Raw genomic sequence first — 18887 nt, 5'->3', positions numbered from 1 at the left:
TAAGGTTCCTTCTCTATGTATGTTTTCTTTTGGCACATTCTTAGCGCATATGCCATACTTACTTTTTTTCCCTCTTTCCCTGAGCGAGCAGTGTTGTTGTTCTACATGTAGCCTGATACATATATGGTATACTGTATGTTAACACATAATAAAAATACTGCCTAACTATTTTAGAATTTTTCCTCCAGTAATATTATATATTGACTGATTCTATTCTGTAATTTAAAGAAGGAAGAAAAATTTTGATCCTATTTTCTTCAGTACAATAATGCATATTTCTTTACCATTATTGTTGTTACACTGGAATTCATGTTACATTCTGCTCACTCTATAACTAAATGTGAGCGAAAAATTTCAAGGAATAAAAATAAATTACTAATTAACCTTCTCTTTTCTTTATAACTGGCGACTCTTACTAGATTCGTACATAAAATTTTACACGTAAATATTTACTTATCCAGTTTTTTCTTCCTCTTTTAATTAATTATAAATATTTCCTAATATATAAAAAAATAACCTATGAAAATAGAAAATTGTAAAACCTTCTTGAATAAACTGCACAAACATGATTGTAGAAATAAATGTACATAAACCATACATATTATAATCATATGTTTATTATAGTATACCAAACCTGTGTATAAAAACAATAATAGAACATTGTTGTTCTTTTCTTATTAAAAATTTTTTCCCTCAAAAGGAAAAAAAAAAATTAGTCACATATTGTGACAACACTAAAGTTGCTTCTGTTTATATATATATACATGTACAGATATATGTACACACACATATATATACATACATATATATATGTTAAGTATGAGAAGATGTAGAACGCAAACTGCTATTGCCCCAATGGACCACACATCTACCAATGAAAAAAAAGAATGTGGACGAAAAGTATCTTCCCGAATTGCCGTGGGAGTGGTGTAAAAAAAAAAAGGTTTAGTACAAATTTCACCCAGAAATGCACATTACTGAAACCCATGCATATGTTGCTTATAGTCCTGTTATCCTTTCTGTTACAAGTAAGAATTAAAAAGGACATTTGAATAACACCTCCTTTACCTTGTTGCGATTATTCTCTCATTTTTCCTTATTTTTATATGTTCCCCTTGTGCCTTCTATCCAATATTGTTTAACACATTTTCCCCCTTATGTTTGCGCAATCGCATCACATCCTCATCACATGCCTATTATATTAACACCACATCCTTATTATGTCCCTGTACACACACAAATACAGAGTAATGCGCAGCCACCCGGGGAGTCCTCTCCTTCATCCTGCCCTGTAAAACAGGAGATACCAATTATTAGTAAGAAAGATACGGATACTGGTGAACCCTCCAAAAGAACTAATCAGAACAATGAAGGCCATAACGAACTGAAAAAACCTGAACATGTAAATCTTTATGAAGGTTCAAGGGATGATAATAGAAGGGGGAACATAAATAATATGATGAAGAGTGCAGGATGTAGTGAGAAAAAGAAAGAAAAGCTAATGAGTGAAAAGGAACGGAAATTAGAGGAAAAAGTTAAGGGAATATTAATGAAGGAAACTGAAGAGCTGTTAAAAGATGTAGAAAAATGCGAACCAGATTTGAAGGAAAAGATAGAAGAGATCAGGGATACGTTGAATTCCTTACAATTTTCCTCCACACCAGGAGTACCCAATAGTGCGCAGCAACCCAGTGAATCGGCTCAACCACCCCCCAAACGAGGGGAAGGTGCAGCACCATGTTCGATCACTGTCTCAAATGAAAGATCAGAACTTGCCCAAACCACCACCCCATCAACTGAATCTCATCTAGTAGGAACTCCACCATGCCCCCCTCATGAAAATGGATCAGGACAAGGGACAGATGGTGAAGACGTGCCTGTTAAGTTAAAGGAATTGATAAGCAAATGGAAAGAGTACATGGATGAATCAGGAAATTTTGTAAGTACTTTATTTATGTTAAAAAGGGGCATATGAATGTGGGAAGTGCATAAGGATATATATATTAAAGGAAAAATAAATGGAGATTATGCGGAAGAATACATGTCCAATTATATGCTCACTTTCCTATTTATAGGTAGGAAATTGTGACAATATGAAGAATATGTTCGAGGAATTTATGGAATACATGGAGGGCGAGGATGAAGAATTAAGTGCGATATCTACGGAAACAAAATCAAAGGGACGGGGAGTAAAGGAAGAATATGCAACTATGTGCAAATGCTTAGTACAGGCATCACAGAATACATGTAAGGAAAAAAGTAAGGACAAGAATGAACAAGTAGAAAAGGAGAATGACAGAGTGTTAAGACCATTTAAGCAGTGTATCATGATGAACGTGTCCACAAAGAATACCTTCGATGGACAACGTGAGAAAAAAAAAGATGTTGAGTACGTCTTTAAAGCAAAGAATAATGCAGTAAGAGAAATATATGGGGGAAGGAAATATGAGTACACTATAGAAGATTGGAGAAATATTCAAATGAAATGGAAGGAAATGGAGATGGAAATAAATAATTGGTTAAAGGAGAATAAAAATATTATTAGTAAGACGAATGATATAAAGTCCAAAGTAAGGAGTAAAGCAAAGAATAAGGAGGATAATAAAGTACAGATAAAGTGGAATTTGAAGGAGATTAAGAAACAGATGCTGGAGCTTAATTGGGATAAAATAAGAAAAATGGCAGAGAAGATATCGAAAAAAGTAGAGGCACAAATTATAAGGTTCATTATTCTTGCGTATAAATTTTATAAATCTAAGCAAGGTAAAAGTCCTCAGGGACAAATAGAAACTACTGATGAAAAGAAAATTAATAGATATAAGATTACTGTTGAAATTACTATGAATCCCAATCTACAAAGTGAGAATAATAACCAAGATAACCACACTGAACCACAAACAGAAACCTCTGTAGTTCTCTCTTCCCCTGCCACTCCAATTCCTGGAGCTAAAACAGGTACTGGCAATCTTCCTGGTAATAGTGTTCACGGTAATGCAACATTAACCAAATGTCTTCGTTTGGTGCTTAAATCTGAACCTCCCTGAAGTACTCCCATTACGAACACGCATAATGGTCCCCTATTTGGTGTACAAAAGAGAGTACACAAAATATTGTCATCAGTGTACATGCTCGTGCGCACCCTAAACTACCTGTCCCCTCGGTCCTCCATCTAAACCTTCCTAAAATTGTTCCTTCCGTACTATTTTTTCTAAGCATGCTGAGTGCATCCTTAACCTGGACAAAGATCCTACTGTCAGGTCCCTCATGCCCCCTGGGGACACCGGAATCTCATAATGGACGCAATTACAGTGCTTCCGTACACGGGGGTGTATAGCATTACAGAAGGGGCAACGCCAATTCTACCTTTGATCCACATAATATTACTAAGCAATGCAACTATCACTCCCCTCCCTTTTTCTTACAGGTGGTCCCCCTGTTATTCGTGGTAGTCCCACAGAACAAAATGGTGATGCTGTCTCAAGTGTTGGTGGAGCTGGAAAGAAGGATTCTAAAATTGCTGGTTCCGACAGTGGTAACAGTGCCCCTGGACAGGATGGTCCAGTCATTCAAAAACTGGTCATAGAATTCTCTGGCCCCAGTAGAGGTACTCAAGACGTTACTGAGTCTGTCTTCGTGGATGACTGTTATGAGAACCCTGCTCCTTCCACTTCTACCAAACAAAAAGATATTGACTATATCGTCGTGGATGACTGTTATGAGAACCCTGCTCCTTCTCTTCCTACCAAAAAGCCTGCACATGGAGCCGCTCACAGAAGGAGGCGGAAGAATAGACAATTACTCAAACTGTATAATGACACCATAGACCAAGTCGAGAGGATCATACTATATAAGCCCTTCATTATCTTCATACAACTGCTCTGGATCGCAGTGACAATTCTAATTATAATATTCCCAGAGGGATATAGGCCGGTGATAACAGTATCTCGCACTAGTTGATCAACCATAAAAACATAAAACCTAAACCCTGAACCCTAAACCCTAGATCCTAAACCCTAACCCGAAACCTCTAAACCCTGAACCCTACACCCTAAACCCTAAACCTCTAGATCCTAAATCCTGAACCTTAAACCCTAAACCCCAATACCCCAAACCCTAATCCCTAAACCCCTAGAACCAAAACCCTGATCCCTGAACATTACACCCTAGACCCTGAACCCTAAACCCTAGAACATAGAACGTAAACGTATGAACCGTAAACACTGAAAAACAAGGAGTGTAAAGCAAAAAAAAAGTATAAAGTAATAATAAAAGAAAAAAAAAAAAAAAAAAAAAGGATGAAGAAGAAAAGAGGAAAAAAAAGAAAAAAGAGCACCCACCTTCTAACCCTTCCTTTTTTTTACCTTAAATGTTCACTTCGCACTTGTTTTATTCTGATTGTTCTGGTCTTATGGACAACATTTCGCACGCCAAAAATTCTTTTTCTTTTTTTTTTTTGTTTAGTATTTTGCTTTACCCAGTAAAAGAAGAAAACCTTACAGAAGAGCTCCTCAAGTACGTGGTCTCTCCTTAGAACAGCAGATTGTTGATCATGTGGACGAGCAGGATGATGGTCTACATCTACATTCCTTAGTCAAGGAGCGAAAACGAAGATCAACACCAAAAAAAAGAAGGAAAAAACGTTCTGGTCAACGTACCATTATTGATATTCATTTAGAAGTCTTAAACGAATGTCAAAAAGGGGACCTGCATTCGACGAAGGAAGACTTTTTTGAAATTTTGGTTCAAGAATTTATGGGAAGCGAATTCATAAAAGAAAAAAAGGTTCCAAGGTCAGATTCCGGGTTTAGGGAAGAAGACTTTGTTCCTAAGGAACATTTTCCTAAGGAAGAGATTCTATGTTGATATTCCGGGTTTAGGGAGGAAAGACTTTGTTCCTAAGGAAGATTTTCCTAAGGAAGAGATTCCATGTTGAGATTCCGGATTAAGGGAGGAAGACTTTGTTCCTAAGGAACAGGTTCATTGTTCAGATTCCGGTTTTAGGGAGGACGACTTTGTTCCTACAGAATGTGTTACTAGGGAAGGTTTTCCTAAGGAACAGGTTCAAAATTCAGATTCCGGGTTTAGGGTGTAGTAAATATTTTTCTTTTTTTTTAGTTTTCTACCAAAAGTTTTACGTTAATTCGTAATAAATATAAATCGAAGGAACTCTGTAATACATTCCTATTTGTTGGTAAATTTTTTTTACTGAAGGATCCAAAATGCTTATTCATTTTTTTACAAGTGTTCATCTCCGTAGTTTTTTTTTCTTTTTTCATATATAAATATTTCTTTGAAAAGGTTAGAACTCCTTTTTTTCTTTTCGCGCCTAACTTCAGAGTATCTTTCCTTATGCATTTATTTATATATACAAATGGAGGAAATAAAGAAAAATAAGAAAAATCCAACCAGTCTAGTAAATAGTTACGCATACGTGTTACAACCCTGCATGGGTGTCCCGCTCTTTATGTTAGGAACGTGTATGGAATAAATTCTTTAACTTGAACATGTTCGTTTGGGGTAATCGAATATGTTCTAATGTTTCATCTTTCCCCGCGATATTAAACATGGCCAACATAGTGGCAACGGTAGAAATGTTCGCAAACATGATTGCCAAAAAAAAAAAAAGAAAAAGTTGTCACTCATGTAGCAAAAAATTTTTACGCGGTTCCGCGTATGCGCAACGCGAAGGAATCGCATAAGCATACGTACCATATGAAAAGGCGAAACGGAAACAAGACATGTACGCAAATTCTTTATGCTCACTATATTTCAACAACCTTATGAATGAATGTTAAAGGAATTATTTTACCCTAACGACTAAATATTCAATATTTAATACATGAATATTTTTCTATATTATTATTTTCTCCATGAATATGTTCTATATGAACATTTTCTACTATTAGAACTTTATCATTTTTGCAGGTTTCTATTCTGTCAGGATAATTCTATTAATATATCTTAAATAATGTTCTACTATTCTTCCTCCTTTTTCTTCTATTCATATGTATTTACCACCAAGACCCTTGAGGAACCTCTAAACCTTAAACATTCCTCTTCTTAAGAAAAAAAAAAGTGTCTCCTTCCTACTACCCCCATGGTTTAACTACTTTGGACAACCACCCTTTTTGAACCTTCCCCTAACATGAAAGAAAAAACAATTAAACGACTTGTTCTTTCCATGGGGACTCCCATCTTTTTCTTACTACTTTGCATCTGGAAATATTCTTTCGAGGTGTGGGTCAAACAGGAAAGGCAATTCCGAAAATGGTTGCCACGTTGTTACATGTTACTTCCACCGGTTCACGAGTAACCACAAATGTGGCTACCCCCCACTGGTTACACTATATATATAGCTACATATTCCTTTCACCTGTACCCTTTTAGCCGTTTAATTTTAACAAATCCTTGGACACGACGTGCCACCCAAAAAATGCACGAACCGTGCAATTGGGAAGAATACTAACCGGAGGCACCACCACGGTACAGTCTCCACCCATGTATACCAACTTAAAGGAAAAACAAATGGACACACTTGATAAGGGTAGCGCCGATGTGTTTAGTAAGCGGTTGCACGCGCTAATACAAGATGAAAATTTTAGAAAACAATATGAACGCCTCCTCCACGGCAATGAATTCACGCGGATTTTCTCCGACATGGTCATTGATTATGAAAATTTAAAAAAAACAGGCGTACCAAATGTGCCAAATGGGCCTCATTTTATGAATAATGATGCCAGCTCAGATTGGGAAGAAGCCATAAAAAAAATTTCCTCCTCCTCCGATAGAAAAGATGCTACAGGAAAGTTTACCCTTTCGAATAGGAAAAAACGCTCACGGAACTTTGACCAATCAGACGAATCTCTTAATTTGGACAATTTTGATGATGACTGCGCCCATGTTGATGATGACCTACCCACATTTACTGGCAGTATGGAAAGTCTCTTCCTTAAAGAACAGCAGGCTAGATTTCCTCATCGTGAGGAAGAAGTAGATGACCTATCCGCATTTACTGGAAGTGAAAACACTCTTTTTGAGGAGAAACAAACCACAGTTCCCCATCGTCATCATTATCATCATCATTATGATGATCGTGATGATGACATGTCTACGAACTTTGCTAGTGTGGAGAGTATTTTTAAGGAACCAAATGATGGCTATGCTGATAACGTGTCCACAATTTCTGGCAGTGTAGACACTCTTTTTAAAGAACAGAGCAGGTTTTCTTATGACGATAGGAGAGTTAATCCATCCGTTGGCACTTACTCATGCAAGAGTGAATATACTGGTACTGAATACTACGATTCCTATGGGAATCTCTACCATGTAGTGGACGAAAATAATGAACATGAACGGGCAAAGGCAAAAACAGGAGTACATTTACCCATGCTAGATGAACATCCTACAAAAGAACATAAATATTATAACAGTTTTAAAAATGTTAAAAAGAGAAATAGTGTAAAGGAGAAAATATACAAGCATATACCATTCCTAGGCAAGTTCTTTAATAAAATCGATGCCAAACTCGAGTCAGAAATCAGACGTTATTTGGACATTAAGGAGATAGAAAAACAAAATTACCCAGTTAGAAAAGTAAAAGGGACACGAAAATTTTTAAATTTTCTTAGCAAGAACAGAGTGTTTGTCCCTCTTGGTGTATTGGGAATAGTTTTCTCGATATTTCTTGCATTCCTACTAATAACGGAATTCTCTGGCGTATCGTCCTTCCTGTTCCTTTTGTCCGGCTTTATTCCGTCTGCAGGAACAATTACCTCCCCGGTATTATCTGTCTTATCTTATATAGTGCCCCCCGTGGCCACTGCTTTGGTTTGTGGTGTATATAGTTTCCTGGTACTTTATTACGAGCGCAAATTATATAAAATAAGACGCTCAAGGAAACATATAAAAAAATTAAGTGCCATGAGAAATAAGGACGACGACTAAACAAATCAAGAGTATCCTATACAACGTCCCTAAAAAAAATATTAATTCGAATCTCCTGATAAATGTGTAAAGGAAAATGTACCTACACATAGGTGCGCCCTTTCGTTTTTTTTTCGTATTTCCCGAATTATGCCATTCCCTGCTCCCTATGGCAAAAATATTTTCTCTTCTTTCCCTATACAAATTTTTTTTTTTCTCCTTTGTTTTGTCCCTACCTTTATTTTATTTTACTACTCCAGCCAAGTAAAATTTGCTTGATTTTTCCCGCATGTTATGCACACATCCAGAATTAAACCTAAATTTGTTAACAAACTTCCGACGTGTGGCACTCGATATGCACCTTACTTGGTGTGTTTGCAAGAAATCCGTCGAATGCCCACCGTTAAAGCGTGGCCCATTTTAACTTATCGTACAAATAGCGCGGAAAAAAAAAAAAAATAAAAGATGTCTATAAATTCGTTTACGCTTGTATGTGTATACACATGCGTCACTAGTACATTTGTGTTTGTGCATACATGGTTTGTTGTGCGGTTGCTTCATCGTGTGCCTCTCTTTACCCTTAAACCAGCTCCGTCACACACAGTCATGCATCCTTCTTTTCAACACTGTTCATATGTTGTTGTAAGCATGACGAGTGATGCTGCATGTAAGGAAAAAAAACATAAAAACTGAGTGGCCGTACACAGATTAAAAAAAAAAAAAAAAAAAAAAAAAACTACCAATCGAACGGAAGTGGTCTAGTTGTACCAACGGGAGGTAAACCTTCCAAATCGAGCGATTGGAATTTTTGACGAGCGGAATATGAGCGAACAACTCTCTTCGTCCCTTGCGGGGAAGTGAATTTTTTTTCCTTTTTTCATTTTTTTTTCTTTCTTTCCATTACTTTCCTATAGCTACGTATTGTTTCGTTTGTTGCCATTCCACATGAGAAGAAAAAAAAAGGAACAAAGGCTACTTTATCGAATTTACTGCCATAGAAAAGGCAGCCAATGGGGGTAATATGTTACTATGGATTTGTTAGCGTACCTCATCTGAGGACGTTCATTCTGTGGGAACTGAAATCAAGGAGTGAGTAAAAAAAAGAACATACTCACACGTACACATATATTTACGTGCATACCCCCCCCCATTTTTTCGTTAATAATGCCTTATACGAGGCACAACCATTTACACTTTGAATGTATCGACGTGGGGTAAGCTCATTTTTGAAGAAGAAAATCAACCTGGTGTTTCGTTCTCTCCCTTCAGCGTAACAAATTGTTCAGATATGCTTCACTTAGGAACTGCAAAGGGGCGGACATGCCGCAATTTGTGCAATTACTTGATGTAAGCGGGTGGGTTACACAGTTTCGGCTATGCACCGCGAACAATGGGAAGAAAAAAAAATAAGCATGTGGGAAGCGCTCACTTTTTGTCATTCAGTTTTCAAGTTATTATGGGAAAAATAGTATTCTGGTATTATTTATAATAAATCAAAAAGAATACTATTAAGAGAATTCTATTACATATTATAAGAGTGAAGAGAAAAAAAAGGGAGGCCGCAGTTTAGACATGCTCACAGTACATATAAAAGGTAATATGGTACATTGGAGAACATTTCATATACTAATGTATGTACTATATAAATATAAGAGTGATAAATAAAAGGAAGGTTATTTCTAAAAGGTACATTTTGATATATTTAATTTACGTTCTTTACAAAATCGTATATATTTCTTAAGGGAAATTACAATGGTGGCCGTTAAAAAAAGATCCTACACACCTATAACAGAGGTGTGGTTATTTCTGTGAAATGAATTTTTGATCTATTAAATAGGATGTACTTATATTTTCCTTTAGGTATTGAGAGAAAATAAGGAAAAAGGGGCCCTAAGAAGTATATTCATATTTTTATAATTTCTTTAAATATATATATATTTTTCCAAGTTTGGTGATAGTACTATATAGTTTATATATTCCCCAAGAAAATCTGTACTTATTTCTTTTCAGTCTAAATATTTATTCTATTTAACTCCTTTTCCTTATGCGCGTATATAAATATATGCTAGTGTTGTTACAGAGACTAATATGACTATCAAATGTTTCTATAACTATAAACACTATAACCCCTGATATGTAACATGCTGAATATGTATAATCCTCAAAATATAATATGACTATCACACATAACAACTATAACACGTTTTCTTTTTTTCAATGGATAAAGTACCTTTTTTCCTTTTTTTTAAGAATTATCCATGAAAATTATGTTATCATATAATTCACTTGTTCCTTAAAAAGTACAGAAGAAATCAAAAAATCTTCGTACGTCAGTATAGAAAACTTCTTATTTCTTGGTACAATATACGTAAAAAATAAGGAAAAAAATTTTCATATCTTTATATAAAACATGGAGTGAGCGTACTTCCCATTTAAAACGATACATACTGAGGCACGCAGTACGTATCAATGAAGATTTGTACGAAGAGTGTATGAATGTTATAAAAAGGTAAGATACACATACTCCTATATATGATGTCTTACTATAAGGGAAAACATTAAATCTAAAATCTTAACCCTGAAACCTAACCCCTATGCATTATTTCAAATTGAAACGGCCCCTATTTTTAAAACGAAAGAAATAATTATTTCGGTATTTTTTCATACATAATTTCTTTTTAATTTGTACCGTAATGTACTTTTAATTTAGTCTTTTTTTTTTTTTTTTTTCTTCATATAGAAGATCCCTCCAAAAACCTAATACAACTCAGAAATAACCAGTTATTGCTTCACAAAGGGTTATTCAAGGCAAAACTGCTAAAGGGCACCCAGTGTGGCAAGAGAAACCAAAAGGACAGCGGCAACAGAGCACTAGCTAGTGAAGAAAGTAAGAGCAAATGGAAAGAAGGGCACAGGTATTTTTTTCCTCCAAGGGAGTAATCTAATCCTTTTTGTTATTTCTGCTTTATATCCCCTTTAAAATGAAGTCATAGAAAAAAAAGGGTTGCATGATAATATAATGTAAGGACTTTGAGTTGCATGCTGTATGTCGCGTTACTTCAGTTGCGCATAGGGGCTTGCATGTATTAGATATATTATTCATTATATTCTGTACTTTTGTGCCCTACGGCACTTGTATCTGGTCTTGGGCAGAATGAATCATCTCGGATACATGTCATGCTTTCACATCATGTGGGGTATCGTACATGCTTGCCCATACAATCTCGTACGCAGCGTACGTAAATCCCTGCATGCATATTTCCTTCTTTCTTTTTTTTTTTTTTTTTTTCTTTTTTGTTTATCCATTTTTCTTAATTTTTTTTCATTTTGTATTCTTTAAGTGAAAACTTTAATCAAGCGTGATAAATAATTGAATATATAAATTCATTTTACATTTAGGAAAGAATTCATTTAATAGAACAATAGAAATATACGTATGCGAAACATTTTTTATTTATGGCGTCCATGAATATTCCAAGGAAGTTGCTACAAAATTGACCATATTATTTTGAATATATATAATATTTTTTTTTCTTTTAATTGAATTTTTTATAGCTATGTATAGAGATTTTTACACGAAAAAATATCAATAATTTATATATTTTTTCATATTATTTTTTAGTCCTTATTTTTTTACTGCTTTACATTTTCATGAATTATGTAATAATTCATATTTTTTAATTTTTTCTGTTCCTTACTATTTAATAAGAATTCAGAAATAATGAATTTATTTTACCTAATAAATATATGGGTTTAGTTATTAATTATACTATTATACTAATATTTGTATAGACAGAGAATACCTTCTAATTTTAAATATAAGAAAAAAATTTATTCTATTGAATAGCTAAAAAAAAGTACACATGGAAGAATATAATTATATTACCTAATGAAACATTATTCTTTTTTAATTTGAAAGTAAAAAAAAAGAAGAACCCAGAGTTATTATATAAGAAGAGTAAAGCTTACAACTATGGTTTCATATCAATATATAAGGTTACTTATTATATCTTCTGCTGTTCTTTCAATTCATGCCACAAAAGTAGGATAAAAGAAATATATAATAAGTGTTATATATACATATATATTCATAAATTATATTAGTTAATTGGGATTATTTAAATTTACATGAGAACAATATTGAAAAATTTTTTTTTTTTTTTGTTGTTTTTCTACAGCACGAGTGGGAATTAGAAAATACTGGGGATGATGGTGTGAGGGTGTTGGATCCTACAAGCGACGATTTGGAGTTAGGAGGAACTACGGGACCTCCCGGGGCAGGAGAATTATTAGAATTAGAAGGAGACGGGGAAGGGGAAAAAGATGACGAGGAAAAGCCAGAAGTAAAAGAAGAAGTAAAAGAAGAAGTCAAGGAAGAAGTAAAGGAAGAAGTAAAAGAAGAGGTAAAAGAAGAAGTAAAAGAAGAGGTAAAAGAAGAAGTAAAAGAAGAAGTAAAGGAAGAAGTCAAGGAAGAAGTAAAAGAAGAAGTAAAAGAAGAAGTAAAAGAAGAAGTCAAGCAAGAAGTAAAAGAAGAAGTAAAGGAAGAAGTAAAAGAAGAAGTAAAAGAAGAAGTAAAGGAAGAAGTCAAGGAAGAAGTAAAAGAAGAAGTAAAGGAAGAAGTCAAGGAAGAAGTAAAAGAAGAAGTAAAAGAACAAGTCAAGCAAGAAGTAAAAGAAGAAGTAAAAGAAGAAGTAAAAGAAGAAGTAAAAGAAGAAGTAAAAGAAGAAGTAAAAGAAGAAGTAAAAGAAGAGGTAAAAGAAGAAGTAAAAGAAGAAGTAAAAGAAGAAGTAAAGGAAGAAGTAAAGGAAGAAGTAAAGGAAGAAGTAAAGGAAGAAGTAAAAGAAGAAGTAAAAGAAGAAGTCAAGGAAGAAGTAAAAGAAGAAGTAAAGGAAGAAGTAAAAGAAGAAGTAAAAGAAGAAGTCAAGCAAGAAGTAAAAGAAGAGGTAAAGGAAGAAGTTAAGGAAGAAGTAAAAGAAGAGGTAAAGGAAGAAGTTAAGGAAGAAGTAAAGGAGGAAGTAAAGGAAGAAATAAAAGAAGAAGTAAAGGAAGAAGTTAAGGAAGAAGTAAAAGAAGAGGTAAAGGAAGAAGTTAAGGAAGAAGTAAAGGAGGAAGTAAAGGAAGAAATAAAAGAAGAAGTTAAAGAAGAAGTAAAAGAAGAAGTCAAGGAAGAAGTAAAAGAAGAGGTAAAGGAAGAAGTTAAGGAAGAAGTAAAAGAAGAGGTAAAGGAAGAAGTCAAGGAAGAAGTCAAGGAAGAAGTAAAAGAAGAAGTCAAGGAAGAAGTAAAAGAAGAAGTAAAAGAAGAAGTCAAGGAAGAAGTAAAAGAAGAAGTCAAGGAAGAAGTAAAAGAAGAAGTAAAAGAAGAAGTCAAGGAAGAAGTAAAAGAAGAAGTAAAAGAAGAAGTAAGGAAGAAGTAAAAGAAGAAGTAAAAGAAGAAGTCAAGGAAGAAGTAAAAGAAGAAGTAAAAGAAGAAGTAAAAGAAGAAGTAAAAGAAGAAGTAAAAGAAGAAGTAAAAGAAGAAGTAAAGGAAGAAGTAAAAGAAGAAGTAAAGGAAGAAGTAAAAGAAGAGGTAAAGGAAGAAGTTAAAAAAGAACTAAAAAGCGGACTAAAAGCGAAGTGGAAGAAATGGAAGAAAAATAAGAAACAAACAAAGGAGGAAGTAAAGGAAGAAGTAAAGGAAGAAGTTAAGGAAGAAGTAAAAGAAGAGGTAAAGGAAGAAGTTAAGGAACAAATAAAAGAAGAGGTAAAGGAAGAAGTAAAGGAAGAAGTAAAGGAAGAAGTAAAAGAAGAAGTAAAGGAAGAAGTAAAGGAAGAAGTAAAAGAAGAAGTTAAAAAAGAACTAAAAAGCGGAATAAGTGCGAAATGGAAGAAATGGAAGAAAAATAAGAAACAAACAAAGGAGGAAGTAAAGGAAGAAGTAAAAGAAGAAGACAAGGAAGAAGTAAAAGAAGAAGAAGAAGAAGAAGAAGAAGAGGAAGATGTAAAAGAAGAAGTAAAGGAAGAAGTAAAAGAAGAAGTAAAGGAAGAAGTAAAAGAAGAGGTAAAGGAAGAAGTAAAAGAAGAGGTAAAGGAAGAAGTTAAGGAACAAATAAAAGAAGAGGTAAAGGAAGAAGTAAAGGAAGAAGTAAAAGAAGAAGTAAAGGAAGAAGTAAAAGAAGAAGTTAAAAAAGAACTAAAAAGCGGAATAAGTGCGAAATGGAAGAAATGGAAGAAAAATAAGAAACAAACAAAGGAGGAAGTAAAGGAAGAAGTAAAAGAAGAAGTAAAGGAAGAAGTCAAGGAAGAAGTAAAAGAAGAAGTAAAGGAAGAAGTAAAAGAAGAAGTAAAGGAAGAAGTCAAGGAAGAAGTAAAAGAAGAAGTAAAGGAAGAAGTCAAGGAAGAAGTAAAAGAAGAAGTAAAGGAAGAAGTCAAGGAAGAAGTAAAAGAAGAAGTAAAGGAAGAAGTCAAGGAAGAAGTAAAAGAAGAAGTAAAAGAAGAAGTCAAGGAAGAAGTAAAGGAAGAAGTAAAAGAAGAAGTCAAGGAAGAAGTAAAAGAAGAAGTCAAGGAAGAAGTAAAAGAAGAGGTAAAGGAAGAAGTTAAGGAAGAAGTAAAAGAAGAGGTAAAGGAAGAAGTTAAGGAAGAAGTAAAAGAAGAGGTAAAGGAAGAACTTAAGGAAGAAGTAAAGGAGGAAGTAAAGGAAGAAATAAAAGAAGAAGTAAAGGAAGAAGTAAAAGAAGAAGTTAAGGAAGAAGTAAAAGAAGAAGTTAAAAAAGAACTAAAAAGCGGAATAAGTGCGAAATGGAAGAAATGGAAGAAAAATAAGAAACAAACAAAGGAGGAAGTAAAGGAAGAAGTAAAAGAAGAAGTAAAGGAAGAAGTCAAGGAAGAAGTAAAAGAAGAAGTAAAAGAAGAAGTCAAGGAAGAAGTAAAAGAAGAAGTAAAAGAAGAAGTCAAGGAAGAAGTAAAGGAAGAAGTAAAAGAAGAAGTCAAGGAAGAAGTAAAAGAAGAGGTAAAGGAAGAAGTTAAGGAAGAAGTAAAAGAAGAGGTAAAGGAAGAAGTTAAGGAAGAAGTAAAAGAAGAGGTAAAGGAAGAACTTAAGGAAGAAGTAAAGGAGGAAGTAAAGGAAGAAATAAAAGAAGAAGTAAAGGAAGAAGTAAAAGAAGAAGTTAAGGAAGAAGTAAAAGAAGAAGTTAAAAAAGAACTAAAAAGCGGAATAAGTGCGAAATGGAAGAAATGGAAGAAAAATAAGAAACAAACAAAGGAGGAAGTAAAGGAAGAAGTAAAGGAAGAAGTAAAGGAAGAAGTAAAAGAAGAAATCAAGGAAGAAGTAAAAGAAGAGGTAAAGGAAGAAGTAAAAGAAGAAGTCAAGGAAGAAGTAAAAGAAGAAGTAAAAGAAGAAGTCAAGGAAGAAGTAAAAGAAGAAGTAAAAGAAGAAGTCAAGGAAGAAGTAAAGGAAGAAGTAAAAGAAGAAGTCAAGGAAGAAGTAAAAGAAGAAGTCAAGGAAGAAGTAAAAGAAGAAGTTAAGAAAGAAGTAAAAGGCGGACTAAGAGGGAAATGGAAGAAATGGAAGAAAAATAAGAAATAAACATAGGAGGAAGTAAAAGAAGAAGTAAAGGAAGTAGTAAAAGAAGAAAAGGAGGAGAAAGAAGAAGAAAAGGAAGAGGAGGAGGAGGAGGAGAAGGAGAAAGAAAAATTAACGGATGATGAAGGAGACAAAACCCCAGGGTTTCCTTTAAAACCTGAAGATTTTGCAAAAGGACCATTACTAATTACAGAGGAGAGCCCATTCCAGGAAGGCTTAGAAGATGATTGGGAAGGATTGAGGGATAAATTAAATGAGGCAAGAGAAAAATGGGTGAAGCAGAATAATGAAGATTGGGAGAACTGGTTGCGCACAGTAGAGAATAAATATTCGGGACATAATAAAGGCCCAGCAAAAAAGGAAGACACTCCATCATTGAGAAAAGAAGATTGTAAGGACGGTAAATGGAAAAAATGGTTTAACACGAAAGCAAAATCCACAGGTGGTGATTCACAGTCGAAAGGTTCTTCAAAGGGCTCATCTTCGAAGAAATAGTTTAGTATTTTTGTGAAAAATATGGTACAATTTAGAAAGAAGAAAATCAAGGAGTTGTTAATGTATCACTGGAAGAAAGAACCATGAGCGTCCTGGTTCTGAATTGTTTGGACTTGTGATAACATGAGAATTTTCAAAAATGACCAAGTGTCGAAAATAATACCGTGCCAATTTTAATATATATATGTAGGCCAAGAAGAGAACGCATGGAATGCTTTCTCTTTGAAGAAAACGAATATTTAGGACGAGAATGGAAGAACAGGACTCATTGGGAAAGGGATAATTCTGTTGTGATTAATTTAATGTGTAAAACATATTCTGGAAAACGCCTAACCGAGGAAGAATGGAATCAATTTGTTAATGAAATAAAAATTTGATCTAAGGAAAAAAAGGGAAGAAACTTTTCTCTTACAAAATAAATAAATATGAAGTCAAATTATGATATGAGAATTCTTTAAATTTTCGACTTTTTCAATTATAAAATATTTCCAAAATATGGCTTTACTGATGTTTGAAGTTAAGAAGAATACAAATTGTAGTATTGGAAGAAATATAAAGCAGTGTAAACGTAGTAACATATTATGGCATATCGCTTAATGGAGGGAAGTGAAATACTATTATCATATTTTATTTTCACTTATATACCCTTTTTACTTTTCAAGCAATAAGGAAATATCAATAATTTACATAAACAAATATCCACTAAATGAGCTAACTTCACAAAATGATGCAAAAAGGATGTTGGAACACGCATACCGCTGTAAGAAAATAATATTGCGTTATTTCCAATATACCACTCCGAGCACAGTTATTATAATATGTGTAGGTTTAACAGATAAAAAAAAAAAAAAAAAAGGAATTCCACTTGAATTAAGAATACGAGCAAAACATATATGTCTTGGGATTAGGCTAAAAGAATAACCGGAAAAGAAATGCACTTGGTATTATATACATTTGTAATAATATGCAATTCTATTTTCTTTTTTTCATCATATAATGAACAAATAAATGTATAGAAAAATATACAATTACTGGATGGCGTTCTGGCTCATGGAACTTCAATGGATTTTATAAATTGCACTACGAGTAGGTAGTAAATCATTAATCCTTTCCTATTAATAAAATTGTTAGCACAATTTGATCAATTTTATTTAAATTTTTTTTTTCGCGAACACAGTTTTTATCACAATTGCGAGGAAAAGAGTGAATGTATTCAGTATACATGATGTGATGATGATAGCAGCTTGATATTTTCACTTTATAAATTTTATCGTACATTTTTTCGTGAACTCATTATTCAAAACGCTTTCCTCTTCATTTTATATTTCCAACATTTCACAAGATTGAAGCTGATTCATGTACACGCGATGTATATATATGATTGTATATACTTGTCCTTTATGTATATATTTGTTACATATTTAAAAATATTCCTGATCGTTCAGGAATTAATATGATAAATGAAAACTGAAACCCTAAACCCTATAAGAACACCCAGAGTGGCAATTTGCCCGTACTTTTTTACACCAAAAAATGTTGTATTATATTTTTACAAAAACAAAATTTGTTTTAACTAGAGATTAAATTCTTTAAATGGAAAAAAAAAAATAAATCAACTTTAAATGATTATATACTTTTATGTATAAAATCAAAAACAGATAACATAGGACAATAGGTCGCAGTGCTACACTAAAAAAAAAGAGTAGAATTTGTAATTCAAGCCATAGCATTGAATACTAACAGAAAAAAAAAGTTCATTCCACGAATTAATATATGTAAGCAGTTCCGTACTTACACATATTTCTCTGCGGCTGCGGATAATGCAGTACCCTAGAATAGAGATGGGCGTGCGGAATGAATTCTCCTCATATCTGATGGGAAATTAGCCTCTCTTAGCATTTTCCCATATATATCCTTCGAAGTGTTTTAAAACGTTCCCACTTCGCCTTTCTTGCCTGATTCTCTATTCTGCGCAGATTTCCTCAGGTGCTTTTGTCTGTTCAGTTGTTTTGGTCTTGCTTGGTCAAGGTTTGTTAAGCCCCTTGGTATTTTTCCCTTCATATCCCTATGTTCACATTTGCAGATAGTTCCGGTTCATTCATATGGTTCTTTATTTATACATTTCTTCCTCCTTCGAAATGAATAACTGGGCCAGATGTCTTTGAGTGTTCCCAAGTGTAGACTTCATTATTGACATTCTTGTTACTCCATCTTTTTCTTCTTCCCCTTCACCCAAAATAACCATCCGTTATACAATATGGATAACTGTGTCCAACTTGGTCAAAGTTACACATGGTACATTTATATAATCACTACAGTTGACATTCCTCGGGGGTGGGGTATTCTACTACTAATAGTTCTCTGGGAATGCCCGTACACTTCATAGGATGGTACTGCAGAAATATGTGTACGTTGCACATAACGATACTATACCCAGGCAATCATTCTTCTAGATACTTGATGCACATCTTCACACACATTATTATAGCTCAACCATTAGTACATCCATATAACAGTACTATGGGAACTGGTGCCATCGTCCTGAATACTTCAATATCCAGGCACTTTGGTACTATATCCAGCCAATCATTCTTCTGGATTCTTCATGCACATCCTCACACATGTTATAAATAGCTCAACCACTAGTACATCCATATAACAGTACTATGGGAATTGGTGCTATCGTCATCACTAGTTCAATATCCAGGTAATCATTCTTCTGGATTCTTGATTCACATGTTCCAACACGTTATTATAGCTCAACCACTAGTACATCCATATAACAGTACAATGGGAACTGGTGCCATCGTCATCACTACTTCAAAATCCAGGCACATCGGTAATATATCCAGGTAATCATTCTTCTGGATTCTTCAGGCACATCTTCCAACACGTTAAATAGTTTAACCAC

The 18887-nt window shown here is 33.9% G+C and overlaps 3 protein-coding genes across 3 annotated transcripts; all 3 read left to right on the top strand.

Annotated features, from left to right (window-relative positions):
* Positions 1-887: 887 nt before the first annotated feature.
* On the top strand, positions 888-4081 carry PCOAH_00028190 (Uncharacterized protein; the record flags this gene model as incomplete). The annotated part of the gene is made up of 5 exons (XM_020059624.1): positions 888-1028; positions 1247-1939; positions 2076-2988; positions 3425-3930; positions 4004-4081. 5 exons carry the CDS (start codon positions 888-890, stop codon positions 4079-4081), a joined length of 2331 nt encoding a protein of 776 aa, XP_019914837.1.
* Positions 4082-6267: 2186 nt separating this feature from the next.
* PCOAH_00028180 (Uncharacterized protein) lies at positions 6268-7944 on the top strand (the record flags this gene model as incomplete). Its single annotated transcript, XM_020059623.1, has 2 exons — positions 6268-6288; positions 6388-7944. The coding sequence occupies 2 exons, from the start codon at positions 6268-6270 to the stop codon at positions 7942-7944; spliced, it is 1578 nt and encodes a 525-aa protein (XP_019914968.1).
* A 3952-nt stretch (positions 7945-11896) lies between these two features.
* PCOAH_00028170 (Blood stage membrane protein) lies at positions 11897-15976 on the top strand (the record flags this gene model as incomplete). The annotated part of the gene is made up of 4 exons (XM_020059622.1): positions 11897-11899; positions 12102-13322; positions 13364-15430; positions 15491-15976. 4 exons carry the CDS (start codon positions 11897-11899, stop codon positions 15974-15976), a joined length of 3777 nt encoding a protein of 1258 aa, XP_019914929.1.
* Between the last annotated feature and the right edge of the window lie 2911 nt (positions 15977-18887).

The sequence above is a fragment of the Plasmodium coatneyi genome, chromosome 9 (genome assembly GCF_001680005.1).
Source record: "Plasmodium coatneyi strain Hackeri chromosome 9, complete sequence".
Taxonomy (NCBI): Eukaryota; Apicomplexa; class Aconoidasida; order Haemosporida; family Plasmodiidae; genus Plasmodium; species Plasmodium coatneyi.
The sequence above is the reverse complement of the archived record's forward strand: the minus strand, read 5'-3'. Positions and strand labels throughout refer to the sequence as shown.